Below are 24541 nucleotides of genomic sequence, written 5' to 3' on the forward strand. Positions count from 1 at the left end.
CATTTTTTGATTGGGTTGTTTGTTTTTCTGTTATTGAGTTGTATGAGCATTTGTATATTTTGGAAATTAAGCCCTTGTTGGTCTCATCGTTTGCAAATGTTTTCTCCCATTCCGTAGGCTGTCTTTTCATTTTGTTTTGTTTATTCTGTGCAAAAGCTTATAAGTTTTAAGTCCCATTTGTTTATTTTTGCTTTTATTTCTATTTCCTTGGGAGACTGACCTAAGAAAACATTGCTATGACTTATGTCAGAGAATGTTTTGCTTACCTTCTCTTCTAGGAGTTTATGATGTCATGTCTTATATTTTAAGTTTTTAAGCCAGTTTGAGTTTATTTTTGTATATGGTATGAGGGAATATTCTAACTTCATTGATTTACATGTGGCTGTCCGGCTTTACCAACACCACTTGCTGAAGAGACTGTGGCCATATTTTTAAAACCACCACATTTATGACACAAGTTACCTAATCCAGTTTACTCTTTAGTCTATGTCAGAGGTCAGTAAATGTTTTCTGTAAAGGACCAGATGGTAAATATTTTAGGCATTGTGGGCCAGACTGTCTCTGTGGTAACTACTTAATTCTGCCATTGTACAGCAAAATAGCCATAGGCAGTACATAAGCAAATGAGCATGGCTTTGTTCCAGTAACATTTATAAAAATAGGCATTGGGGTGGATTTGGCCCATGGGCTGTAGTTGGTTGATCCCTGGTCTACAGCTATAGAGGTTATTGGAAGTCCAGCAAACTTACTTTGTTTCCTTGCCATTAGAATCCTATTTCAAAAGAAATTTCATCCACATGGCATGGCTGTCTAATCTGCCACCATCATGTCTCTACAGCTTGATATTTAGTGGTGAGATAATAGGAAGACAGAAAGGCAACTCTGATTTAGGTGGAGAAAACTTCAGGACATAGAATTCCAGTCCTTGTCTTTTGGGAAATAGGAGGAATAGGAGAGTAAAGGAGAAGAGCTGATTTGGTGTGACAGGGACAAGAGAGTGTCTTCATTGCATTTAATCACTGCAGTTGAAATGAGGCAAGAAGTCTGAGAGAAGATGCTTTTCAGACAACTGGAACCGTGGGGCTAGACTATGGCATTTAGCTTTTGACTCAAGGTGTGAATTACAGGATCTATCTTCACAAAGCTCCTGCAGCTCTAAGGAGCCCTGAGGTCCCCAAAGGAGTGATTTTACAGGGAAGAAAGACTTGCGAGTACCAAAGATGGGGTAGAAGATGGAAGCTGCTCGTAGAGAGCAGGAGGGAATATGTTGGGGATAAATGAACTTGAAAGCTAGAAGGGACCTCATCTCACACTGTGGGGTGGGGGTGAATATTTATTTTGCGATATTCGTAAATAAACTCTAAGTGATTATTTCTAGCTAACATAGGGTTAAACATGTAAATTCTTATAACTGATTTCCCCTTCCTTGTTCCTTAGGTTTGATTTTGCAAATACTGACTTGTTTCTCAGGGCCATTTAATATTAAGCTTATTATCTGATCAAGTCAAGCAGAGATGGGGCTGAGAATTCCAGTTTTCCTTCATGTTCATTTGCAATGGAGTTTTTAACTTGTATAAGGTAGATAATTTCCTGCCTAAATCATATATTGTCCTGAAGAAGATCAAACTCCCTATTAAAAAGTTATATTTATTTTTTTAAGGCCCGGAACACAGCTACTAAGTCGTTATTTTTAAGTTCAATTTAAAAGTCAAATCTTATCAATCTCTTTAGTGAGATGTGCTTCAGAAATGAAGAATACTCTGCTGGTAAATTATTTCTCAAAGTGGTTTGTTTTTGCTTTCAAGCCACCACGTGGCCTATGATGACCCTATTTGGGTAACTGGGAAGAACATCAACACTCCTTTGTTCCGTAAAGCTTTTCTCCCTATTATCCTGAAAACATATATAAAAAGAGTGAAAAATTTGTTAATTTTGCTGCAACTTCCTTTGTTGCGATTTCACTGAACTTAAAAAACTTATTTTCATAAATAATTCTTAGGCATAAAATAATAACATGGGGACAATGTTTTCTCTTTTTAAGGTGCTCATAGCTGGGAGCAGTACAAAGACTTGGAACTTCAGACATCTGGCTTCTTACCTTGTGATGGAAAGTGTGTAAATTAAATGTCAAGAGGAAACCAGGCTGTGGAAATCTGATCCAGTCAGACTACCTACAACCCAGAGATGCAGGTCAGGAACTGAGTGAGTACTGAATACTGCCATTTCCCTGAGCTGAATTCATCCCTGTCAGGTAAGATGCTGAAAAGCTCGGTCTTTCCAAAAACATATGTGAACTATTCCAGTTTTACTAATAACTTTATTTAAATAAGAAGACACAGGAACTTCTATACTGAAAAAATACAAAACAAAAGCCACACATTTCCTTGTGTAAAGCCATATTGTATGGTAACTCGAATACTGTGTTCAGCGCAGTGGCTAGAATTAAACAGTACAACTATATACAAAATTTAAACAATTTCTGACAATTTTCTACAGCTGATGTAGGATACATTTGAGCTCAACAACTTCTGGGAAATTTACATGGCAAAGCATAAGCTTTAACACATTTGGTTCAAAACTTTAATATATGCTAAGAACAAATGTACAACACAATTAATATTTAGTTTTCTCATGAGAAAATAAAAGCACATGTCACTATAAGTATCGTACATCAGATTTCATTACCAAAAAAAGCATATTCAGTCCATCGTTCAGAAACTGATATTGATACTATTGCATCTTATTTGGACAAAAGCAGAGCATAAGATCAACACATTATGTAATGCTAAACCAGATATCAGAAGTTAATGGAGCTCATATTTATCTTACAGAACTAATATTTTCTCCCTTTAACCATAATCTACAAAATATAGTATTTTCATCAAGGCCTGAGATTATTAGGGTTAAAGGTGTCTTCTGCTGAATAGATTGTTTTAAAAGGTTCCCCTGTGAAAATGGCGAAAGTAAACTGAGTCCTTTCCCATGACAGTCTCCTACAATATAACACTGACTAATTTAAAGGAGCCAGAATGCACCTTCAGGAGAGAATATTACTGCAAACTTTGGTGGAAAGAAGATAATTGGGATCATGACAAAATAATACACAGAACACATACACACACAAACATATACACATATATATATATCATTTCTTTAAAAAAAAAAAAATCAATGGTGTTGCTTTCTTCTTTATCAACTCTTCCTTCCTCAACCTCCTTAGAAAATAAAACAAAGAAAAACCCAGGAATGACTGAAAGGAACTGAAACGTTCCTGTAACTGTAAGCACCTTGTTCCCCTAATTCTTAAGAAAACTGTGCCATACACTTCAGGTGCAGATGAAACAACTGTTTTATTGAACTGAAAGCAATGGAATAAAAATACAGAAACTTCCCTTTGCTTTTGAATACTCTCTTTGTGCTGCAGAAAACAATGTCTGAAGTTGGGCTCTTCCACTGACCAATCAGGAATATCTAGGGCTCTCTTCACACTTAGAGAAGTTAGGTTGAGTCTGCAAGTTCAGGGCTCTTTACTTGGGTTTATGCTCTACTTAGTGCATCCAAAATGTGAGCAGAACTGTTCATGGTATTATTATGAGAGGCTTGAATGAGACAGCTTCAAACTACTGCATTTGTAAGTCACCACATAACCTGCTTACTTATGTTGAATTCTGAGACTCACATATGCTCTCTCTGTGTGAATGCAACTCATGCACCTGAACTGCTTGAGGAAAACAATAACCAAAAGTGTGTCATTTCTTAACATGCAAATTAAAGAATTTCCAAAAGAGAAACCAAACATTAACATGCCTTTTGATAGAACAGTAGCATTTCATGACCCTGATGGCCAATATAAACAAAATAACCTCAGCCATCCCCCTGTGAAACTGCACTGGTCCTGAAATTAGACCTAGACATTCTTGTCTTTAAATTCCACACACACAAGGTGGAATGTTTTTGTACAGCCTAGTACTGGACATTTTATTTGCAACATTGTATCAGTCATTAACTGAGCAACACCTGAACTTGTTAAAAAAAAACAAAATAAAGCCACATTTACACATGTTGAAACAGTGAATGCAATAGTTGTTTTACGTGTAACCACATGACAAAAGTGATGTCAGACACCACAGATTTGCTGGTTCTCCTCATGTTCACCCATGTCCAGGATTTCTGTTCTCCTAGGGTTGAATGCACTTCTTATTCTAAGAATGTGGAATGTAATGAGGAAAAGGAAATGCATAAAATAAGAAAAGGCAAAAGAGTGATGTTCCCTCTTTAGCTTTTTAGCTGTGAAATAGTTAATATCCCAATATGATATACATTCCAAGTTACCTGAGTTTAGACTTCAACTGAAGTACCTGAAGCTAGGCCATAGGGTGGGCACTGTGCAACTGTTGTGGCCATTTATTTATTTATTTTTTTTGCATTGTATGTATTACAGAAGTTAGAAACAAACACCTGGATCAATTGTAAACATAATTCTGAAGTACAGTATTTTTCCATAGGACAAAACACAGCAAGACATTTTCTATTTAGACAGGCAACTTTCTGATATAGAGCTTATTTATACTGAAGAGTTTGGAACAAGACACAGGACACAGTACTAATCTGTCAAACATACTATGAAATGCATAGTCTCCACTTAAAATGCTGAATGATACACACATTTTTTGCAAGCATTCCTGCTTTCCACAAAAACTGCTGAATAGGAGTTCCGTCCCTGCCAAGATCAGTGTTAAGAGATACTTTGTGATGCTGATAAGTGTTCTGGTGGTGGTGGTGGTGTCAGGAAGTTTGTCACTCCATGCAGACAGATGTCTGAGATCTAGTTGCTAATCCAGGGAACACAGGGTAGAGGCCAGCTCCCCCTGCTTTAGATGATCACGTAGTTCTGAGCGGAGATGTGCTCCTCACCCTGCAGTTCCTGCAGGAGCTGCTGTGGCTGCGGGGATGGCTGTTGGACTGAGGTCTCTGTGGAGCTCGTCACGCTGGTGCCATCAGAAAGAGACGCAAAGGAAACCCGGGAGGAGAGCTGCTCGACGGTCAGGGTGGCCAGAGCTGAGCTCTGGCCAGAGTTAGGAGAGTTCTTGAGCATCAGGTCAGAGGCAGGTAGGAGAGGGCCTAGAAGTTTTACAGGACAGAAAGCTGATCCGGTTGGGATGAAATTAACCTTGTTTTTGTCAGGACATGAAAAGAGAGGGGCTGCGATAGGCTGGCGAGACCTAAAACCATAAAACAAAATTAGGTTTACAATCACTAAAACGTTAAGCACTTTTCTGAATTAATTGGAGTTCTCTAAAACAGCTAAAATGTGGATGGCAGGGAATGAATCAAGTGTACACAGAGGGGTAAACATCTTCCATAGCACAAGTCAGCTGGCATACTACTGATGTACACAGCACTGAGGTGACATTTAAAACAAAAGGATTTTCAAAAGGACTGGGCAGACAGAATTTTTCAGAGATTAGTTTGCTTTCATTCATTTAGAAACATGGATTATGCGGTGTTAAAATGACCTTTTCTGTTAAGTATATTGGGAGAGGGATTACCCAATCATATATTTGGCTTTAAGCATTTCCTCCTTTTTCTGTATCTCTAGACATACTTCTACTAACACAGATCAGGAAAAAAAGTTTCAGTAGTTTCTTGATGAGTCAGCCCAACAGAACAGCGTCCACAAGCCCTTCCTCTCCTCCCCTGCCCGGAAACTAAGCCATCAACTCCTGCAGGACCCGTCTCTGTCCCCTTCTAGGTTACAAGAGTCCAGCAGCCTCCACTAGGGCACCTGCACTGGGACAAAGGGATGAGTGAGTCCAAGAGCCACACACTCTTTTTTTGAGTTATTCTGCCGAGTATTTACAGCATGAACCTCTTTTCCCTTTAATTTCTATTTCATACATACCGAACTTTCAAAAAGAAAAAAAAAAATCTGTGAACAGAAAGTCTAATTTCAATGAATACACATGCTAGATGTGTCTACAGGGAAGGAGATGAGTTAGTGAGTTCCCTCTGGCTTGTGGTATCACTATCGTTAAGGCTAGCCACACATGGATATTCACTTTGCCGCTAAATGTCTTTATTTTTTTTTTTAGCCATCTAAATTAATAGAACTTTTGAAAGGAAAATTCTTAATGATTAAAAATAAATCTTTTAGGTAGTAAGGATGAATTTCCAAGCTTCTTTGTATTAGCATATTTCCAGCACACAAACTCTAATTCTCCTTCAATAAGATCTCTTTTGCCTATTCAACTCTCTTTTCATAATTTGCTTTTGAAACACATTATCAGCTGGATGGAGTAGTTGATTCATCTGTAATCAACTGGTCTCAGTAAAAAGCTTTACAGCTTTGCAGATCCCAGCTGACAGAAAAGACATTACTTACGCCATTTCCTCAAAGACCTTCACTCGCTCACATCCCTCTGGGGGCTCCCGTTTGAACATGTAGCTGTTGTTTGGTTTGGGAGATGAAGCATACTTGGGTAACGGTGAGCTACTCCCACTGTCTGTAAATTTAAAGCAGTTATATTAACTAGTGATTGAAAGCTCTTTTAAATTAAATTTGATTTCCAAACAAGCAGCCTCTTTTGCACAGTTTATCCACTATTGCCCCTTTGCTTCCACCACAGAGCTTCCTTTATTGCAAAGCTGTTTCTAACATCCTTGTGTAGTACATATCTTATGAATAAAAGCTTCAATGCAACAGTAATCTGCCATACCACAGAACATAAAAAGCAGGTATTTTGGTCCAGACAACTGCATTTGGAGTAAAGTAGAGCTGTAATCCTGAAAATAAATACATCATTATGTATATCAAAAAGGTAAATAAATGGGGTAATATGTATAGCCATGCAGAATTTTAAGAGATTAAATACAGCATTCTCTATATTTTCTCACTGTTCAACCAATTTAATTGAAAATTTTAACATGTGGAATAATCTTCATTATAAAAGTTCTTAGCAGAAACGTTAGTTTTACTAAACACTGTGAATAACATATATGCAGGGAAAAATAGGCTTATAACACAATATACTTTCCCTTGGCCCACAATGAAAAAGGTTAATGTTCAGAATTTTGCCTTTAAAATGTCTACATAAAAGAACTTTTTGAGCACTATTTGTATTTTCGCTGCTGGAAGCACGAGGAATCTAAAAGCATCTCTATCTAACATGTTTTCTTTGTATTTTTGACCAAAAAGAAATGGTCTATTCATGAAAAGCCATAAAACCTATATGCAGTTTCTCCCTTTCCTACCTGGCAAAGGATTTTGGAAATTCATATCCACCAAAATGTGTCATTATCTTTTTAAGATGCCAAGTTGTAAAGTCAGTAACATACCTTTATAAATACAATAGTCCTATTTAAACAAATTCTGACTTAATGCAAACCAATCCCCCATGCTAAAATACTAAGCACATGACCTATTGAGATGTAGTATTTTCGTATGTATTTTGAAAGATGGCATTAGTACCATAAATTTCACGTGTCACAATTTTGATAAGTTGCTTCAGTTAGGATACAGTACATGGCCCAACATTCAGAATCTGAGTAACAGGGAGGGTTTTTTTAATCATCATTAATGAAGTATAATACATGCTTAGAAAGTAGACCCTTGAGGCACACTTAGAGTGTATTTGGTGAATGATTCAAAGAGCATCTATGTAAGTCTTGGGCATGAAGATGTGTGCTTATATTTGAATATGGCTATATCTCTGGCTGGGAAATCATTGCCTGCAAAATAACAAGGCCACATTATTGGGAAACCTAGAAAACCACATAGTTTCTCCATCACTACTGTTACACATGTCCATACAGATTATGCATAGTCTCTTGGAAGGAATTAAGTCTTGGAGTTACGTTGGGTTTCTTCAGACTTGAGGATTTTCTTAGACTCAACATTTATCCTATATAGCTTAAACAGATGGGAGGGAGGAGAGGGAATATTATTTTTTCTCTTAGGTAGATGCAAAACATCATTAACCTGACTATAGAGTCCGAGTTTGCTGCTATTTGTGCTAGGCTAAACCAAAACGACTGGTCTACAATCAAAAACTGGTGGGAATGAGGCCTTGAACTCAGTATAATACCAAAAATACAGGTTGACCTTGCTTTATTATCCAAGCAACGACCAGCCATAAGGACATACATGAAAAAGTAGCTATGGCGTGTAGTGCCTCCATGGAGAGGACTGGTGGTAACAACACAGGCCTACTGAACGCAGGATCCGCCTAAAACCATGGGCTCGATGCCTTTAACAAGCCTTTTCTGCCATCAGCAGGGGTGTGACCATGTCAGTAGTTAAGAATCCACCCTATTATCATGTAAGAAAAGTCATCTTGGCCACTGTTACAGTCTCCTGTGTTCTATTTCTTGTTACATCATCAGACCTACCACATGATTTCTCTCATAACATTACTGATGGTTTCAAGGGAGCTTCCCAGAATTGAAAGCTAGATGTGAGTTGGATAATCTGCAAAACTAACTGTCTTCCTATAAACCATCTACAATGAATTACATATTAAATGGTTTTTCTCCTTGAAATTTTTCTAATTTCCGAGGCTTATATCTTTACAGAGTTTTACCCACTTAAACATTCTTTTATTGGGGGCGGGGAGGAGGGTGATAAATGTTTAAACAAACAAACACAATATATTGCTATCCCAGAAAGATAGTATTCAGTGCTATTATACTGCCTTGACTTTTCAATAAAAACTGTTTGTTGAGAATATATATATACATATATTTATATATATATGTGTGTGTGTGTGTGTATATATATATTACATTTAATGTTTGGTGGTCTGGAAAGACAAAGCTTGAAAGAAAAAAATTTGGAGCTGTAAACAGATTTCTTAAATCTGGGGTTTTTTCCCTCAGGTAAATATGCAATCTGATAGAGTGCAAAGAGGAACAGGGAATGGAGACAACTTTCTGGGGTTTTAGCTGTCATTAGCTGTATAGTTGTATAACCTTCAACACAGCTGCCTCTCTAAGTTTCTATATAACTAAAGGAACTGCCATTCCTAACTCTGAAATTCTGTGATTTTTAAAAAAGGTTCTAACATACAAAAAAGGAACAGTGTACCAAAATATTTTTTTTTGCTTTACAAATGGCATGCTTTAAAAACAACTCCCATGAACAAACTATTCTACCCATTCCAAGCTTGGCTGTCTAACTCCTGCATTTAGAACTCTGTGCTGAGTTTAATAACCACATTTCATTAACAGAACATTATAAGTGTGAGGTAAGCATGCTTGCTCAGGAGATTCAGGATGAAGTCTCATGGTAATCTTAATTTAATCCCTTCTGTTCACAAGCATGATACATTTTCTCATTATGTTATCCCACAACAGGATAATAACTAGACATGTAATTGAGATTAAGTTAAATGTTACTTTATGTTCTTATAACCTCATAACGAATGAAGTTAAATGTGATGAATATAATTATTTACACATCTGTCTGCATTCATAATAGTTTAATCTATATTTATAACAGAATCACCCAGATCTCAAAATTAAGAGTATGGAAACATTTTATTGACTATTTTATTATAAAAGATTATACTTATGCATGTGTACCGTATTTACAATTAAAATATAAGTAGTTTGACAAACATTTTAAAACACATCATAATGAACTAAAGCTTGGAAAAGTTAGAGATATTACTGAAGTCTGAAATTCCATATAGAAACAAGATTCATTGAACTATGTGTACATTTATAGTTTTAGAGTTTTCTGAATTTCTCCATATAAACGGCCTCCATTACTTCTGGTATGTTAAGTTGTATGGCCCATAATTCTAGTATAAAAAAAATCATATATATTAAGTTGCTTCATTTATGTAGGAAGGTATGTAAAATCTCTGCCATGGTTCTTTTCTAGCCCTAAGTCTTTATACGTGCTTTATCTCCTACTATCAGATTACTTTATCAAATTAAGTAAAATTAATTCTAAAGTAAGCAATATAATTACAGGGTGGTGGTTCTTAACCCTGGTTTCACATTAGACTCATCAAAGATGTTTTAACAATACTATTAAATGCCAATGTCGAAACCTCACCCCTCAAGAGGTTCTGATTTAATTAGTCTGGAGCCTATTCCCAGGCATGTGCTGGCTGTTGTTTTTTGGTAAAGCTCCCAAATGCTTTTGAAGTACAGCCAAATTTGAGAACCAATCATGAAAACGTTGAAACACTGGTATGGAGTCAAGCCACCTGGCTCCTATCTAGGCCTAATTGCATGGCCTAGGAAAAGTGTGATCCCCTTGTGTTTTGATCTATAAAATGGGAATAACTACTGATACGATGGCTGTGAAAAATGTGTACCTGAAACAGAATAAGCCCTCAATAAATACTGCTACAATAGTAGAAAGAACACATCATTCCTAATTCACAAATTAACAAAGGTGAACCATTCGGAAATTAAGTGCCTATTCCACTTTCTTGGTACAAGAGAGTAACAGAAATGTCATTTTTAATAGGTCTGCACACTAACTTTATTAAGGTATATAAAGGTAAGATTTTGTGTCTGGTGGGGAAGCCGAGTAACATTTGGAGTACCAGATTCTCCAGTTTATGACTGCCTAGTAGGAACTCTGCCAGTTCATGATGGCATCCTTTAGCATATGGAGATCTATCATTCTGAAATTTTAAAAGTAATGCCTAAAGTATACAGATTCTATAGATTCCTCTACATAGAAAATATTTTTATTACATGTGTAGCAAAAGCCAGTAGAATGTAATTATTATTCTATCTTTCAAAGCTAGAATAACAGGCTGAGAAAACGAGCATAGAGTTCAACCAACATTAAACTTAGTGACAAAGTTAGCCAATTTAGAATAAGATTATAAATATGATGAATAGGATCTAAACAGAATTGCTATTCTAGTATTAAAATTACTTCTTTTCCAGAAAATGCGGTATGTATACACAATGGAATACTACTCAGCCATAAAAAAGAACGAAATTTTGCTATTTGCAGCAACATGGATGGACTAGGAGGGCATTATGCTAAGTGAAATAAGTCAGACAGAGAAAGACAAATACTGTAGGATATCACTTACATGTGGAATTTAAAAAATACAACAAACTACTGAATGTAACAAAAAAGCAGATTCACAGATATAGAGAACAAACTAGTGGTTACCAGTGGAGAGGGAAGTGGGTAGGGGCAATACAGAGGTAGGGAAATAAGAGGTACAAACTATTAGATATAAAATAAGCTACAAGGATATACTGTACAACAGGGGGAATATAGTCAATATTTTATAATAACTATAAATGGAGTATAACCTTTAATAATTGTGAATCACTGTATTGTACTCCTGTAACTTATATAATAGTGTACAGCAACTATGCTTCAATTTAAAAAATACTTTTTTTGCATCAGGAAATGAAATTATCAGCTATAGTGTAATTTGATGGTCTAATGAAATCAGGAGAAACAACTGTATAGCGAGCGTTTCTTGACAACAAACTTTTGGAACCAGTTGGCATTACTGATTGTATTGAAAACCTGCATTTTCAGTGAAAAAAAAAAAAAAAACTGTGGAAGAGTAAGGAGAACATTTGACTTTTACAAATAGTCTCTAACGTTTCTCTACAATTTCAAAGTCAACCTTTTATGAGAAGGTTACAAAATTTTAATAAAACAATACATCAGCTATAGCTAAGATCTCCCTTACATCAGCATTCAGCAAAGGGTAAGGAGAGAAAATGTAACATAATCCTTAATCTCAAATAAGACTGTGTTTTGAATTAATGGGACTTAACTTACATTCCAAATGTTAGGCCCATTAATTAAATATTTGTCATATGTGGAAGGTGTTTTATATTTTAATCATTTATTCCATATTCACTGAATTGATATTAATTTACAAATTAAGCAAACAAATCATAGTTGCGCCTTTGTTTTTGTGTACTCACAATAAGTACAATGCTTCTTCTGCAAACATAATCCTGATATGCAGAACAACATTGCTTATTATTGTCTCCAAATCTGACTTGGCATCCTTGATATGCTAACTACTCACTCAGAATCTTACATGAATGCGAACAAATCACTCTGAATCTGACTATCCGACGTGGCAGTTAAAAAATGAAAGCAAATCACTCTGTTGAAGACAGTCTGCAAACCAATTTACAGACTAAAATCTTGTCTCTTATAAATCATAATGGTAAAACTAAACTGAAAATAAATTTCAGATTACCCAGAATATTTTATATCTTGAAAAGTAATGTAATTAAGTTTCTCAGCAAAATCAAAATCAGTCTGATGCAATCTTAGTTTTTTCATATTCTGGAGGTTTTTAAATGAAAAAATTTCTAGGGACATCAGTTTTCAAAACACTGAAACACACTGTTCATATTAAAGTGCTCCTAAAGTATCCTACAGGGGGATAAAATGAAAACTTCTAATAAAAGTTTCAATATAATTTTAAATGTACACTTATATATATTTACTGAGCACTTAATTATGTACAAAACAGAAGACAAAACAAAATGCTAGGTATCAGGTAAAACTTAGTATTTCTCTCTTTTTTTTTTTTCCCCCAATTCTTGCTAAAGGGAAATGGTATTATAACATCTTTTCGGCAGATAACCAAATGGAATCTTAAACTTATATAATAGTCATCTTAAAGCCTGTTCCTTCTCTGACAGTCACTGCCTTATTAATAGTGGTAATCGTTTTCTTATGTCCCAAGCCAGAATTTTGCCTTTATCCTCATTTTTCTAATCCCTCACCTTGTACATCTAATCAACCACCAAACGCTGCTGATTCTTCTTCAGTCTATTTCCTCCAATTCCTTTGCCCTACACCTGTGGTCTCCCAATTAAGGTGCACTAAACAATCTGCTGATATGCAGGAAGAAAACAACATTTATATGTATTTACTTTTTATCTCTAAAAATAAGAAACTAAGCTTTACCAGCAAATATTTCGTATATGGATTGAATTATGTACTTACATAACTTAGAAATATATAAATTTTATATTACGGGTACAAATTAAAAATTGCTGAAAAAAGTATATAATAAATCAAGTTTGGAGAGATGGGACTAGGCTATTAAAATAGCATCTTATCTTCCCCTCTGGCTGTCTCTCTCCACTTCTGTAGCTTTATCCTTAAAGCTGGTCACGTCCTTTAGCTCAGCGGTCCCCAACCTTTTTGGCACCAGGGGCCGGTTTCGTGGAAGACAATTTTTCCACAGACGGGGGGTGGGGTGGGGTGGGGTGAGGGGTGTGATGGTTCAGGTGGCAATGCGAGTGACGGGGAGCAGCAGATGAAGCTCTGTTTGCTCGCCCACCACTCACTGCCGGCTGTGCCGCCGGGTTCCTAACAGGCTGCGGACCCCTACGGGTCCACAGCCCGGGGGTTGGGGACCCCTGCTTTAGCTGACAAAAGATCTTTGCTTGGGTCTTCATTTCTTTCAGCAAGGCTACAAGGCCCTTATGAAACAGTGGCCTTTCTACCTACCTCTCCACTCTCACTGCTTTCTACTCCCTACCATTTACCCTTATGCTCCAGCCACACAATTTTTTTTTTTTTAACTGTTGTCCACACACCAGGCTCTTTCATAGCTGAATGACTGTGTAATGGCTATTCCTCCTGCAAAGGCAGCAAGCAGTAGTATGAAGTTCCTACAGAAGATCTTTGTTGGCATCTGGACTTCACAAAATTTAGGAAAGTTAACTTCATTTCTCTAAGCCTTAGGCTCCCCATTCTTAAAATAATGACAATGTCCCTACTCATAGGATTGTGATAATATTACAGGGGATAACAAAGGTAAAGTCACCTGGGCAAATTTAATCATCATAACAATCCTATGAGGCAGGTGCCATCATTTCCCTTAATTTACAGGTGAGAAAACAGATACAGAGAGGTTGACTAACTTGCCCAAGGACACATAATTAGTAAGTGGCAGAGCAGAGATTCAACCTGGCTGCACCAAAGTCAGAGTTCGTTACCATCATGCTATCTGCCTCACTGTTTTGATCTATCTCAACTCTAGTGTCCTCATTAGACTAGACGATCAAGTTCCAATCTAACATTCCATGCTTCTCCTCAGTAGAATCTTAGAGTTTAGGCAACAGCTTCACTGGGTCTGCCTTCTGTTAGTCTCACAAGGAGACACAGTGCAAGAAGTGGCTTCAGTGTGTCCATATTTCTTCTCAGAGGAACATAAAAGATAACAGGGAGAAAAAAATTCAACAGATCCCCTTTTCCTCTAGCCCATACCCTATTTTTCCCCCAGTCGTGATCAGAGTAGAAGACGAGATGGATTTTAGCAAAGTTACTTCCCTTCCCCTAATTTCAACAGGAAATTTGAACTTTATGGATTCTTTCTCACCAAAGGCCTATCATCACTAAGTCAGCATAATCTTAGAGTGGTGACTGTTTATTATCTTTTTTTGGTTGGTGGTAGCGGGGAGGATTATCATACTCTTCCTGAACATTCAAAAGCCTAACATATATAAGTTAACCACTTAAGGAAAAAGACACTAATGTTTTCAACAAAGCTATAAAAATATATTCTTAAAAAAATGGACATACCATGAAGAAGGAATACTCAAAAAATCTCGACTAAGCACTACTCCATGCTAATGCTAGGCACCACTCTAGTTGCTGAGGATAAAGTAATGAGCAAAATAAAGTTACCTGCTCTTGATGGAGCTTATAGTCTAGTAAATAGATAATAGAAGATTAAGTGAAATTATATATGCGGACATATTAATAAATTTTGGTTTGCTTTTGTTTTAGACTCTGAGTTGTAACTGCTAGAACTGAGTTGTATACTTACTACTAATTTTGAATTAAGAATAGTAACTCATCCATAGAAAGCCAGCACAGCAACTGTCATTAGTAAAATTGTAGACATTTTCCAAAAGAGGGGGAAAAGGCATTTATTGGATGCTTCTTATATGCATCAGATAATGGGAGTATATGTAATTTTAGATGTACTCTTGAAAAAGCAAAACAGGGAAGATGACCTTAGGGATGTAATTCTAGAAAAGTTCACTTTTTAACCTATGGAATAACTCCTTTGTTGGAATAATATTTCTACACTCTTTGTAATTTTACCAGCAAGAGGTTCTTCTAGGATAATAAGCATCCTAGAATTATGTGGGGAGAATCTTTTGATCGAGAAACAGATTCAGGCTCAAAAGCAGCAATTTGCAAGGTGTGGTAGCTAAAAGAAGTATATCCAACATATCTATTTTCACAATATAAACCACAAAAAGAAAAGTGCCACAAAATCTTGGCAGATTAGGATATCTAGAAGGTGGAGAGTTAAAGTATGGTAAGGGCAAAGGTCAAAGAATGTTAAGAAATAGAGCCCTAAAGATGAATGTAAATAGAGTTTAAAATGTATACAGAAAGGAATAAGATATCAAAAAGAGTCTGCCTGGGGTCAGCCCTAGATCCTGAAAAGATAATACTTTTTTTCTTTCCTGCAACTATGGGCTGCTCAGTCCTAATACCCAAAGTTGAGAAATATTAATATTTATGAGTTACATCATAGTATGAGTTAAATAGGCTTATATGCATTTTGCCCTGGAAACTCCATCTACATGATATACATTGTTCCTGTGGGAAAACATAGTTTAAGTTCCAAGTAATCAATTTATGGACTCTTGGAATACAACTCTTGGTAGTTGACCTGCGTAGAATGGTTCAGTTGACATCATGATTAGAATAATCAGTGTTTCCACAATATCTTGCAAAACTGCAGAATTTTATAACAACCTGCCTAAGTGAATTGTGCCAAAGATCAACTATAAGTGGCAGACTGAAGTCTAGATTTTGTGGCTTGCTACCTTATTAAGGAAAGCTGGCAGAGCTGCTAAAAGAACTAATATTTGACACTGCCATTTACATTATATAAATGACTGTTTTTCTCCCTTGCATTTTGGGCATGATAATGTAGAATAATTTAGGCTAACTCTTAGGATATATTCTGAAGATGTCAAGATAATAAGAGCTCTTATTCTCGATCCCTGAATTCTCCACACAGATCATAATGTAGGAACTGTGGCTGTTATTAGGTTAGTAAGCCTAGCAACTTTACACATGTTACCAGGCTGCCTTCAGTCTTTAGGTCACTGGAAAAATCTGTCAAAAAACCACCAAACCCAAAAAACTAACACCTGAAAATAGTCTCTTAAAGGCTGGACTTTTCTCAATAATGAGAGTGTTTTTGTCCTGGCATTGCAATTGAAACAGCCAAAGAACAACCACTATGCTAATCAACTAAAATTATTTTACAGGTCTCAAATTATATATGTGTCATGGAGAAAAACAGATGTTAGGAATAAGCAGAAATAATAAAGTCAGGAAAAGGATAAGGATATAACAGATGAGTACTAGAAAAATAATCAGCTAACTAGCACATCTCTCATTAGAGCTATATACTCACAATGCCTATCCCTCTCCCCACCTGTGCATGCCAATCCAGGCACCTAAGGATGTCTAAACTAGCTAGTCTACAACAGCAACTACAGAATAGGTAGGTACTCCAAATCAATTCTAGTTGACTACAAAATTACAGTATCAATTCTGTTTTCAGAGTTAATGATGCCCACCTATTAGAAATCTATAGCTTCCTTTTTTTTCCTCTTTACTGGAAATAAATGTAAAGAAACAAAAGACCAATTTAAGCTTCACTGTGGAAAAATGCAAATTGTAAGCTAGAATTAGTATCTTAAAAGAATTTGGACTGTCCATTCTGAAGTAGTGAGTCAGAGATTATTCTATAGTTTGAATGATTTAAATATGTAAGTTTCAGAAATTGCAAAACTGACAACTCCCTCTCCTTTGTACCTTTAGTTTTCTGAACATACTTGTATAATAGTGTATTACTTGCTAACATTACTATTACTCCCTATTAGACTACAGATTCCCTAAAAACAGATACCACATCTTACTCTTCTGTATTTCTCCACTCTCCAGTAGAGTGCCTGACATACAGCAGATGTTCAACAAATGTGTCTTGAATAAACCAGCAGCATAAACTCCGTTGAAATACATAAATCTCCACTCCCAATCCTAAAATACATGTATGTGTATGTATACATACACATATACATACATATATAAAAGAGATAGATACTATTTTAATTTTCTCTTCACAAAGAAAGTAGCTGATTTGAGAACTAGAAACTGCACATTGTAATAGGTCACACATTTTTTCCAGAGAACAGTAACATAAACTTGATCTTAATCACAAAGTAATGCCTCAAAGCTAAATATGGCAGATATATTAAGAAACTTATGTCATGAGGTCTTAATTCCCAAACTGAGGTAGTTTTGTAGAAAACAGAAAAGTGTCTTAAATGATTCTGTAGTCTTCTTAGTTTCTAAAGAAATTTTTTTAAAAATCACTCTTAGTCACACCCAGCACCATTTATTGAGTGTTTACTACATACCAAGAGTTGTGCTAAGCACTTTGTTCCAATATCTCATTTAACCCCAATAATGGTATGAGGTATGAAAACAAGTATTATCACCTTGTTTTACTAAGAAAAAAATTTGTTTTAACTATTAGGGGAAAAACTGTTGGCCTTAGAGATGATGTGGACCGACGTTCTCATTTTACATTAAACAAACAAGAGGAACAGAAGAAAGATAAGACACTTGTGTCATGCAGGCAGATATCTGGTATAAAAGAATAAAAGGGAATAGAGAAAAATATACAACCAAAAGCAAAGTCTTAGGAAAAAGTCTAACTTCTCTAAGAAACAGCCAGAATTCCGAATATTGTACTATCTAGAAGAGATACCTGCACTCCCATGTTCACTGCAGTATTATTCACAATAGCCAAAACTTGGGAACAACCTAAGTGTCCATGGACAGATGAATAGATAAAGAGAATGTGGTTCTAACTGGCTGTGAGATTGCCTCATAGAATATAGTCCCATAGAGGCCAAGAAGACAATCTCACAACCAGCTAACCAAAATGGAATTCATCTATCAACTTCCTAATACATCTCCCTTTGGGTTCAGCATCTCTCAACTATCCACAGTATTAAACTCAGAAGAAAACAAAACTTCTGAATTAACTGCCTAGCCTTATTATCACTGTTATTTTTACTTTTCATCTTAATCCAACTGTAAGTGCTAATAAGTAGCAAAAGTGGTCTGCACTTATCTTTTCTAGTGGTATAATAAAAAAATACGGGTTTTACAAGATCTGTTTCACCATATACCACCTCTGCAGCCTACAATAAATTAAGATTATTTAACATTTCCATTTACCTTCAAAACAAATACTCCTACTAGAAGCAAGGTGTTTTCTTGTTTGTTTTACTATGGAAACATCCATACTAAAAATGTGAGGAAGTGACTGAAGTGTTTGCTGTCGTAGGATGCCTCAGTGAAATGAAAGTTTCCTAGTCTGCATTCTACAAAATCGACATTCCACTTGAAGCAGAGAGATGCCTAACTAAGGTACTGCTTTCAGTACATCCTTAATGGAGGAAGAGAGTTCACAAGGCTTCCAATAAGGAAAAGGTGAAAAGGGGAGAACTGTTGAGATCCACCCACAGAAATAAAAGCAGAGGGCGAAGTCCAAAGTAGCTTCCATCTAACATCTCAGCAGAGAGTTAGGCGTAATGATGACTGAAAGAAGCCAGACCAAAAGAATACACACTGCATCCATCCATTTCTATGAAATCCAGTAACAGGGAAAAATTAGACTATGATGATGGAAGTCAACAGTGGTAACTTCTAGGTGGAGAGGAGAAGGATACTGTCTGTGAAGGGGGCTAGAGATCCTTCTGGGATGCGAAAAATGTTCTGTATCTTGATCCAGGTAGTGGTTTCATGAGTGCATACGTGTGTAAAAATTCAGGGGGCTTAGCACTTAATATTTGGGCACTTTAAATGTATTAATACCTCAAAATAAAACAAATTGAGGGGGTTGGGGGTCAAGTCAGGACAAGGCCCATAAAATCCTGTAAGATTCTATAAACTTTTAATTTTTTCATGTTTTAAAATTTGTGTTGCCTATGATCTTCTTCTCTGTGGTGAAAAGCAATAAATGTGTTACAAAGGAAGTTCAGTGTTTCTTTGTAAGTAGCTAGGAAGGTGGAAGCTGGGCAGTCTTCGGTACCTTCGGTGTCTTGAGTCTGAGAGGGCTAGAAACTGAAAGAAGAGAGTGAACAGTGGTAGCCAAGTGCCTGACACGAGGACAGGAGGACATGGACAGACAGGGCTTGACAGGCAATTAGAAACCCCACGGGTTCTGCACGCTTATTGGTGTTCGTTAATAACTCACCTACATACTATAATATATTCCCTGATGTGCTGCAGGTACTTTTTAAACTTTATCCCACTTGGTTAAAAATATACTCATTCTTCCAACAGATTTTTTTAGAAATTATTTCCTCCCAAATTAATCTGAATACGAAATCTAACCTCAGGCACGAGGAACATAAACTCTACCAATAACCATCCTTAACTCTGGACAATACCAAGGAAAAAACTGTGTGTTATATGATGTGAAGCTGTACACACTCATTTTATAGCTTTCATTAGCTGGTATAACCATGCGCTGTGCTCCTCTGACACATTTATGGAAGATGTTTGCGAAAGTCACAAAGAAGGGGGTACATGAAACCAATGAACAAACCAACCTAGATCAACCAATCCTTTACAATCCCACCATTCAATGAAAGAAAAAAGGTGATGTAATGGTCTAAGACAAAGAAAGTAGAATGACCAAGGCCTTATAACAAACCCTCTAAATGGATGATTTCATTCTCACCTTTATCACGATCATAGAGTAAATCCTCTGTTGAGCAAGGGCTACCATCCTGGGATTCCGGGGGGCAGAAGGGGGAGACACAGGGTGAGTGACTGCTGCAACTGCTGCTGCGCTCCTGCACAGAGGGGGTCTGCGTGTCGATGCTGCGCGTGCTGCTGCTCCGGTAGTGAGCAGGGAGCGGGGCTCTCCGACCATCCGGGATATCCACAGGCTGGAAGAGCAACAACCATCACACCGTCAGTGACAGTTCATATACTCCATCCATATAGAAAGCTCTGGTGTTTCTTTTGATTTCATTTTGCAGTATTATCGCCACCACAGTTGATTCTTCAGAGAATAAAGATACCAATCTTGTGTCTTAATTTCTGCCAGTCACTTTTAGGTCAGCACTCCCAGTAATACTCTTCAAGGACAGGGGCTTCTTTTAATACTGTATCCCTAGCACTGTGCCTGGCACACAGCAGACATTCAATAAACATTTGCTTTAAGAATTAGTCAAACCGCTCAAGAAGTCACTTTGACTTGATAATAAAAAAAGAGAAATCTCATATTCACAGGTATGGATTTCCGTTTGTTCATTCTTTATTATTATTTTTTTTACAAGCCAGGAACAGATTTTGCAGTTTACCCAAAATTTATAATAAAAGGTTTATGCTATTAGTACTCAAGGGAGGATATTAAGATAACTCAGAACATTTCTTCTAATTTGGTATCCAACCGAGTAGGACTACTAATGAATTTTGCTTAGTTCTAATGCATTGTTCTGAGTGGCAAAAATAAACAATAGAAATTAAGTTATAATCATAGAATCATATATGAATCATATATTTTTGACCCGAGAAGACCCTAGACCTCATAAGTACAATGTTTTTACCAATAAAGAACCTATAGTTTATTTTATTTTATTTTTTAAATAAATGTATTTATTTTATTTATTTTTGGCAGCATTGGGTCGTCTTTGCTGAGCGCGGGCTTTCTCTAGTTGCGGCGAGCGAGGGCTACTCTTCGTTGCAGTGGCTTCTCTTGTTGCGGAGCACAGGCTCTAGAGCACAGACTCAGTAGTTGTGGCGCACGGGCTTAGTTGATCCGCAGCATGTGGGATCTTCCCAGACCAGGGCTCGAACCCGTGTCCCCTGCATTGGCAGGCGGATTCTTAACCACTGCACCACCAGGGAAACCCCAAGAACTTAAAGTTTAGAGCTCCTGGTGACATGGTCAATTAAATGGCATCAGAGCTTCAGCTGCAGTGGACTCTTTCTAACTCTGCTTCTGCTGTAAAGATATATCTTGCTCATCAGCATGCTAACAAAGTGAGGTCAACAAATACAATTGTATATATTTACAGTATTTTTGTCATTACATAGACAAGATTGAAATGCTAGGAAAAAAGAACCAATATATTCTTAGTTTATTTACAACTTATTTTCACTGTTTACTGCTATTACTCTGAGCTTTGTCATTTCAGAGATTTTAGAAACACTGTCAGAGGGAAAATGAAGTAAGATAAAATTAGGCAAGACTCAAAATATATCAATGTTTTTCTACAACAAATTAAGTGAAGGTCAAAACCTAAAATAAAAACTTCATCTATCTATGCAGAGTTGCTAAACCAAAGCTATACCATTTTCACAACCTGACGATGACCAAGCTACTGTAAAGAGAATATTCAATTATGGAATATTAGTTAATTTTGTCAACAAACAAAAAAAGTAAAATTTTCCAATTTAGTAAAGAAATATTCCCAAAGGAATATTAAGTTACTTGGTCAAACGCTAAGAAAATTATTTATTATTTAAAATTTTTCTTTTACTTAACTAAATTTAGATTTTAATTACAACACTGCACTAAATTTTAGAATGAACAATTCTAAGAATAAATCATTGGTGCAGGTTTTTGGGGTTTTTTTTGGACAAAATTATGTGATAGGTGTGTGAGATTTTCAGAACAACCCATAAAGAAAGTTCATTTTGGAAAATATATGAGGGTTTCATGACAGAGGTCTTTCTTAAAACTTAGATATTTAAGTCAAGGAAAATGCTGCTTTAATAAAATGTCAATATTGGTAATTAGTAAAAGAATAATGTATCAATTTGTAACTAAAAAAAGTTTAAGAATTTGAGTTATCTTTTATTCATGTCCTATTTGATACAATCATTTTGTATTCCCATTTCTGAATCTTTAACTGGATAATATATATCAATTTCCTTAACCAACTTCTGTTTTGTTGAAGAGGGGGTTCAGAAGAATTAGAATAACAAAACAGATTTTAGAAGTTTACACATTTACACAAAATAATGATGGGAAATATAAAGGCTTAGGAAGCTACTGACAGGTTCACTGATGGTGACATTTTGATTTATTAAAACTTTGAGGCACACTTAATCATAAATCTAAAAATTCTTAAAATTAATATTTTAGCTATAACTGTGTAGGTTACCCCAGAGTAATTCTGAAGTGGCTACTGTGAAATTAGAATATGACTTACTTAAAAGCAGAACTATGTTATTTTTTTTTTAATTGGAGTAAAATTGCTTTACAATGTTGTGTTAGTTTCTGCTGTACAATGAAGTGAATCAGCTATATGTATACCTATATCTCCTCCCTCTTGGACCTCCCTCCCGCCCCCCTGCCCCATCCCATCCGTCTAGGTCGTCACAGAGCACCAAGCTGAGCTCCCTGTGCTATACAGCAGGTTCCCACTAGCTATCTATTTTACACATGGTAGTGTATTTATGTCAAACCTAATCTCCCAATTTGTCCCACCTTCCCCTTCCCCCCGTGTTCACATGTCCATTCTCTACATCTGCGTCTCTATTCCTACCCTACAAATAGGTTCATCTGTAACATTTTTCTAGATTGCACAGATATGTCTTAATATACTATATTTGTTTTTCTCTTTCTGGCTTACTTCACTCTGTATGACAGACTCTAGGCCCATCCACATCTCTAGGTCCATCCACATCCCAATTTCGTTCCTTTTTATGGCTGAGTGATATTCCATTGTATATATGTACCACATCTTTATCCATTCATCTATCATTGGACATTTAGGTTGTTTCCATGTCCTGGCTATTGTAAATAGTGCTGCAATGAACATTGGGGTACATGTGTCCTTTTGAATTATGGTTTTCTCAGGGTATATTCCCAGTAGTGGGATTGCTGGGTCATATGGTAGTTCTATTTTTAGTTTTTTAAGGAACCTCCATACTGTTCTCCCTAGTGGCTGTATCAATATACATTCCCACCAACAGTGTAGGAGGGTTCCCTTTTCTCCACACCCTCTCCAGCATTTACTGTTCATAGATTTTTTGATGGCCGTTCTGACCGGTGTGAGATGATACCTCACTGTAGTTTTGATTTGCATTTCTCTAATAATTAGTGATGTTGAGCATCTTTTCACGTGCTTCTTAGCCATCTGTATGTCTTCTTTGGTGAAATGACTATTTAGGTCTTCTGCCCATTTTTTAATTGGGTTGTTTGTTTTTTTGATATTGAGCTCCATGAGCTGTTTGTATATTTTAGAGATTAATTCTTTGACCGTTGCTTTATTTGCAAATATTTTCTCCCATTCTGAGAGCTGTTTCTTTGTCTTGTGTATGGTTTCCTTTGCTGTGCAAAAGCTTTTAAGTTTCATTAGATCCCATTTGTTAATTTTTGGTTTCATTTTCATTACTCTAGGAGGTGGGTCAAAAAGATGTGTTTTTCCTATGTTTTCCTCTAAGAGTTTTATAGTGTCTGGTCCTACATTTAGGTCTTTAATCCTTTTGGAGTTTATTTTTGTGTATGGTGTTAGGGAGTGTTCTAATTTCATTCTTTTACATGTAGCTGTCCAGTTTTCTCATCACCACTTACTGAAGAGGCTGTCTTTTCTCCATTGTATGTTCTTGCCTCCTTTGTCATAAATTAGGTGACCATATGTGTGTGGGTTTATCTCTGGGCTTTCTATCCTGTTCCATTGATCTACATTTCTGTTTTTGTGCCAGTACCATACTGTCTTGATTACTGTAGCTTTGTAGTAGAGTTTGAAGTCAGGGATTCCTCCAGCTCCGTTTTTGTTTCTCAAGATTGCTTTGGCTATTCGGGGTCTTTTGCATTTCCACACAAATTGTAAAATTTTTTGTTCTAATTCTGTGAAGAATGCCATTGGTAGTTTGATAGGGATTGCACTGAATCTGTAGATTGCTTTGGGTAGTATAGTCATTTCACAATATTGATTCTTCCAATCCAAGAACATGGTACATTTCTCCATCTGTTTATGTCATTTTTCATTTCTTTCATCAGTGTTTTATAGTTTTCTGAGTACAGGTTTTCTGCCTCCTTAGGTAGGTTTATTCCTAGGTATTTTGTTCTTTTTGTTGCGATAGTAAATGGGATTGTTTCCTTAATTTCTCTTTCTGATTTTTCATTGTTAGTGTATAGGAATGCAAGAGATTTCTGTGCATTAATTTTGTATCCTGCAACTTTACTAAATTCAGTGATTAGTTCTGGTAGTTTTCTGGTGGCATCTTTAGGATTTTCTATGTATAGTATCATATCATCTGCAAACAGTGACAGTTTTACTTCGTCTTTTCCAATTTGTATTCCTTTTATTTTTCTTCTCTGATTGCCATGGCTAGGACTTCCAAAACCATATTGAATAAGAGTGGCAAGAGTGGACATCCTTGTCTTGTTCCTGATCTTAGTGGAAATGCTTTCAATTTTTTACCATTGAGTATGATGTTTGCTGTGGGTTTATCATATATGGCCTTTATTATGTTGAGGTAAGTTCCCTCTAC

At 36.3% G+C, this 24541-nt stretch overlaps 1 protein-coding gene across 7 annotated transcripts in view; it reads right to left on the reverse strand.

Annotated features, from left to right (window-relative positions):
- Positions 1 to 2297: 2297 nt before the first annotated feature.
- The window catches only part of GLCCI1 (glucocorticoid induced 1), a 125464-nt gene continuing 103220 nt past the window's right edge, over positions 2298 to 24541 (reverse strand). For 6 of the 7 annotated variants that reach the window (XM_082398388.1, XM_082398387.1, XM_082398386.1 and 3 more), the window contains 3 exons: positions 19767 to 19977; positions 6383 to 6503; positions 2298 to 5222 (listed from right to left, as the gene is read on the reverse strand). In XM_082398388.1, coding sequence (XP_082254514.1) covers positions 4874 to 5222; positions 6383 to 6503; positions 19767 to 19977 — 681 coding nt within the window. In that variant the 3' untranslated portion in view covers positions 2298 to 4873. The remainder of the gene's footprint in view (positions 5223 to 6382; positions 6504 to 19766; positions 19978 to 24541) is intronic. The other variant, XM_082398389.1, reaches the window with a different exon arrangement.

The sequence above is a fragment of the Balaenoptera borealis genome, assembly GCF_965194805.1.
Source record: "Balaenoptera borealis genome assembly, chromosome: 7".
NCBI lineage: Eukaryota > Metazoa > Chordata > Mammalia > Artiodactyla > Balaenopteridae > Balaenoptera > Balaenoptera borealis.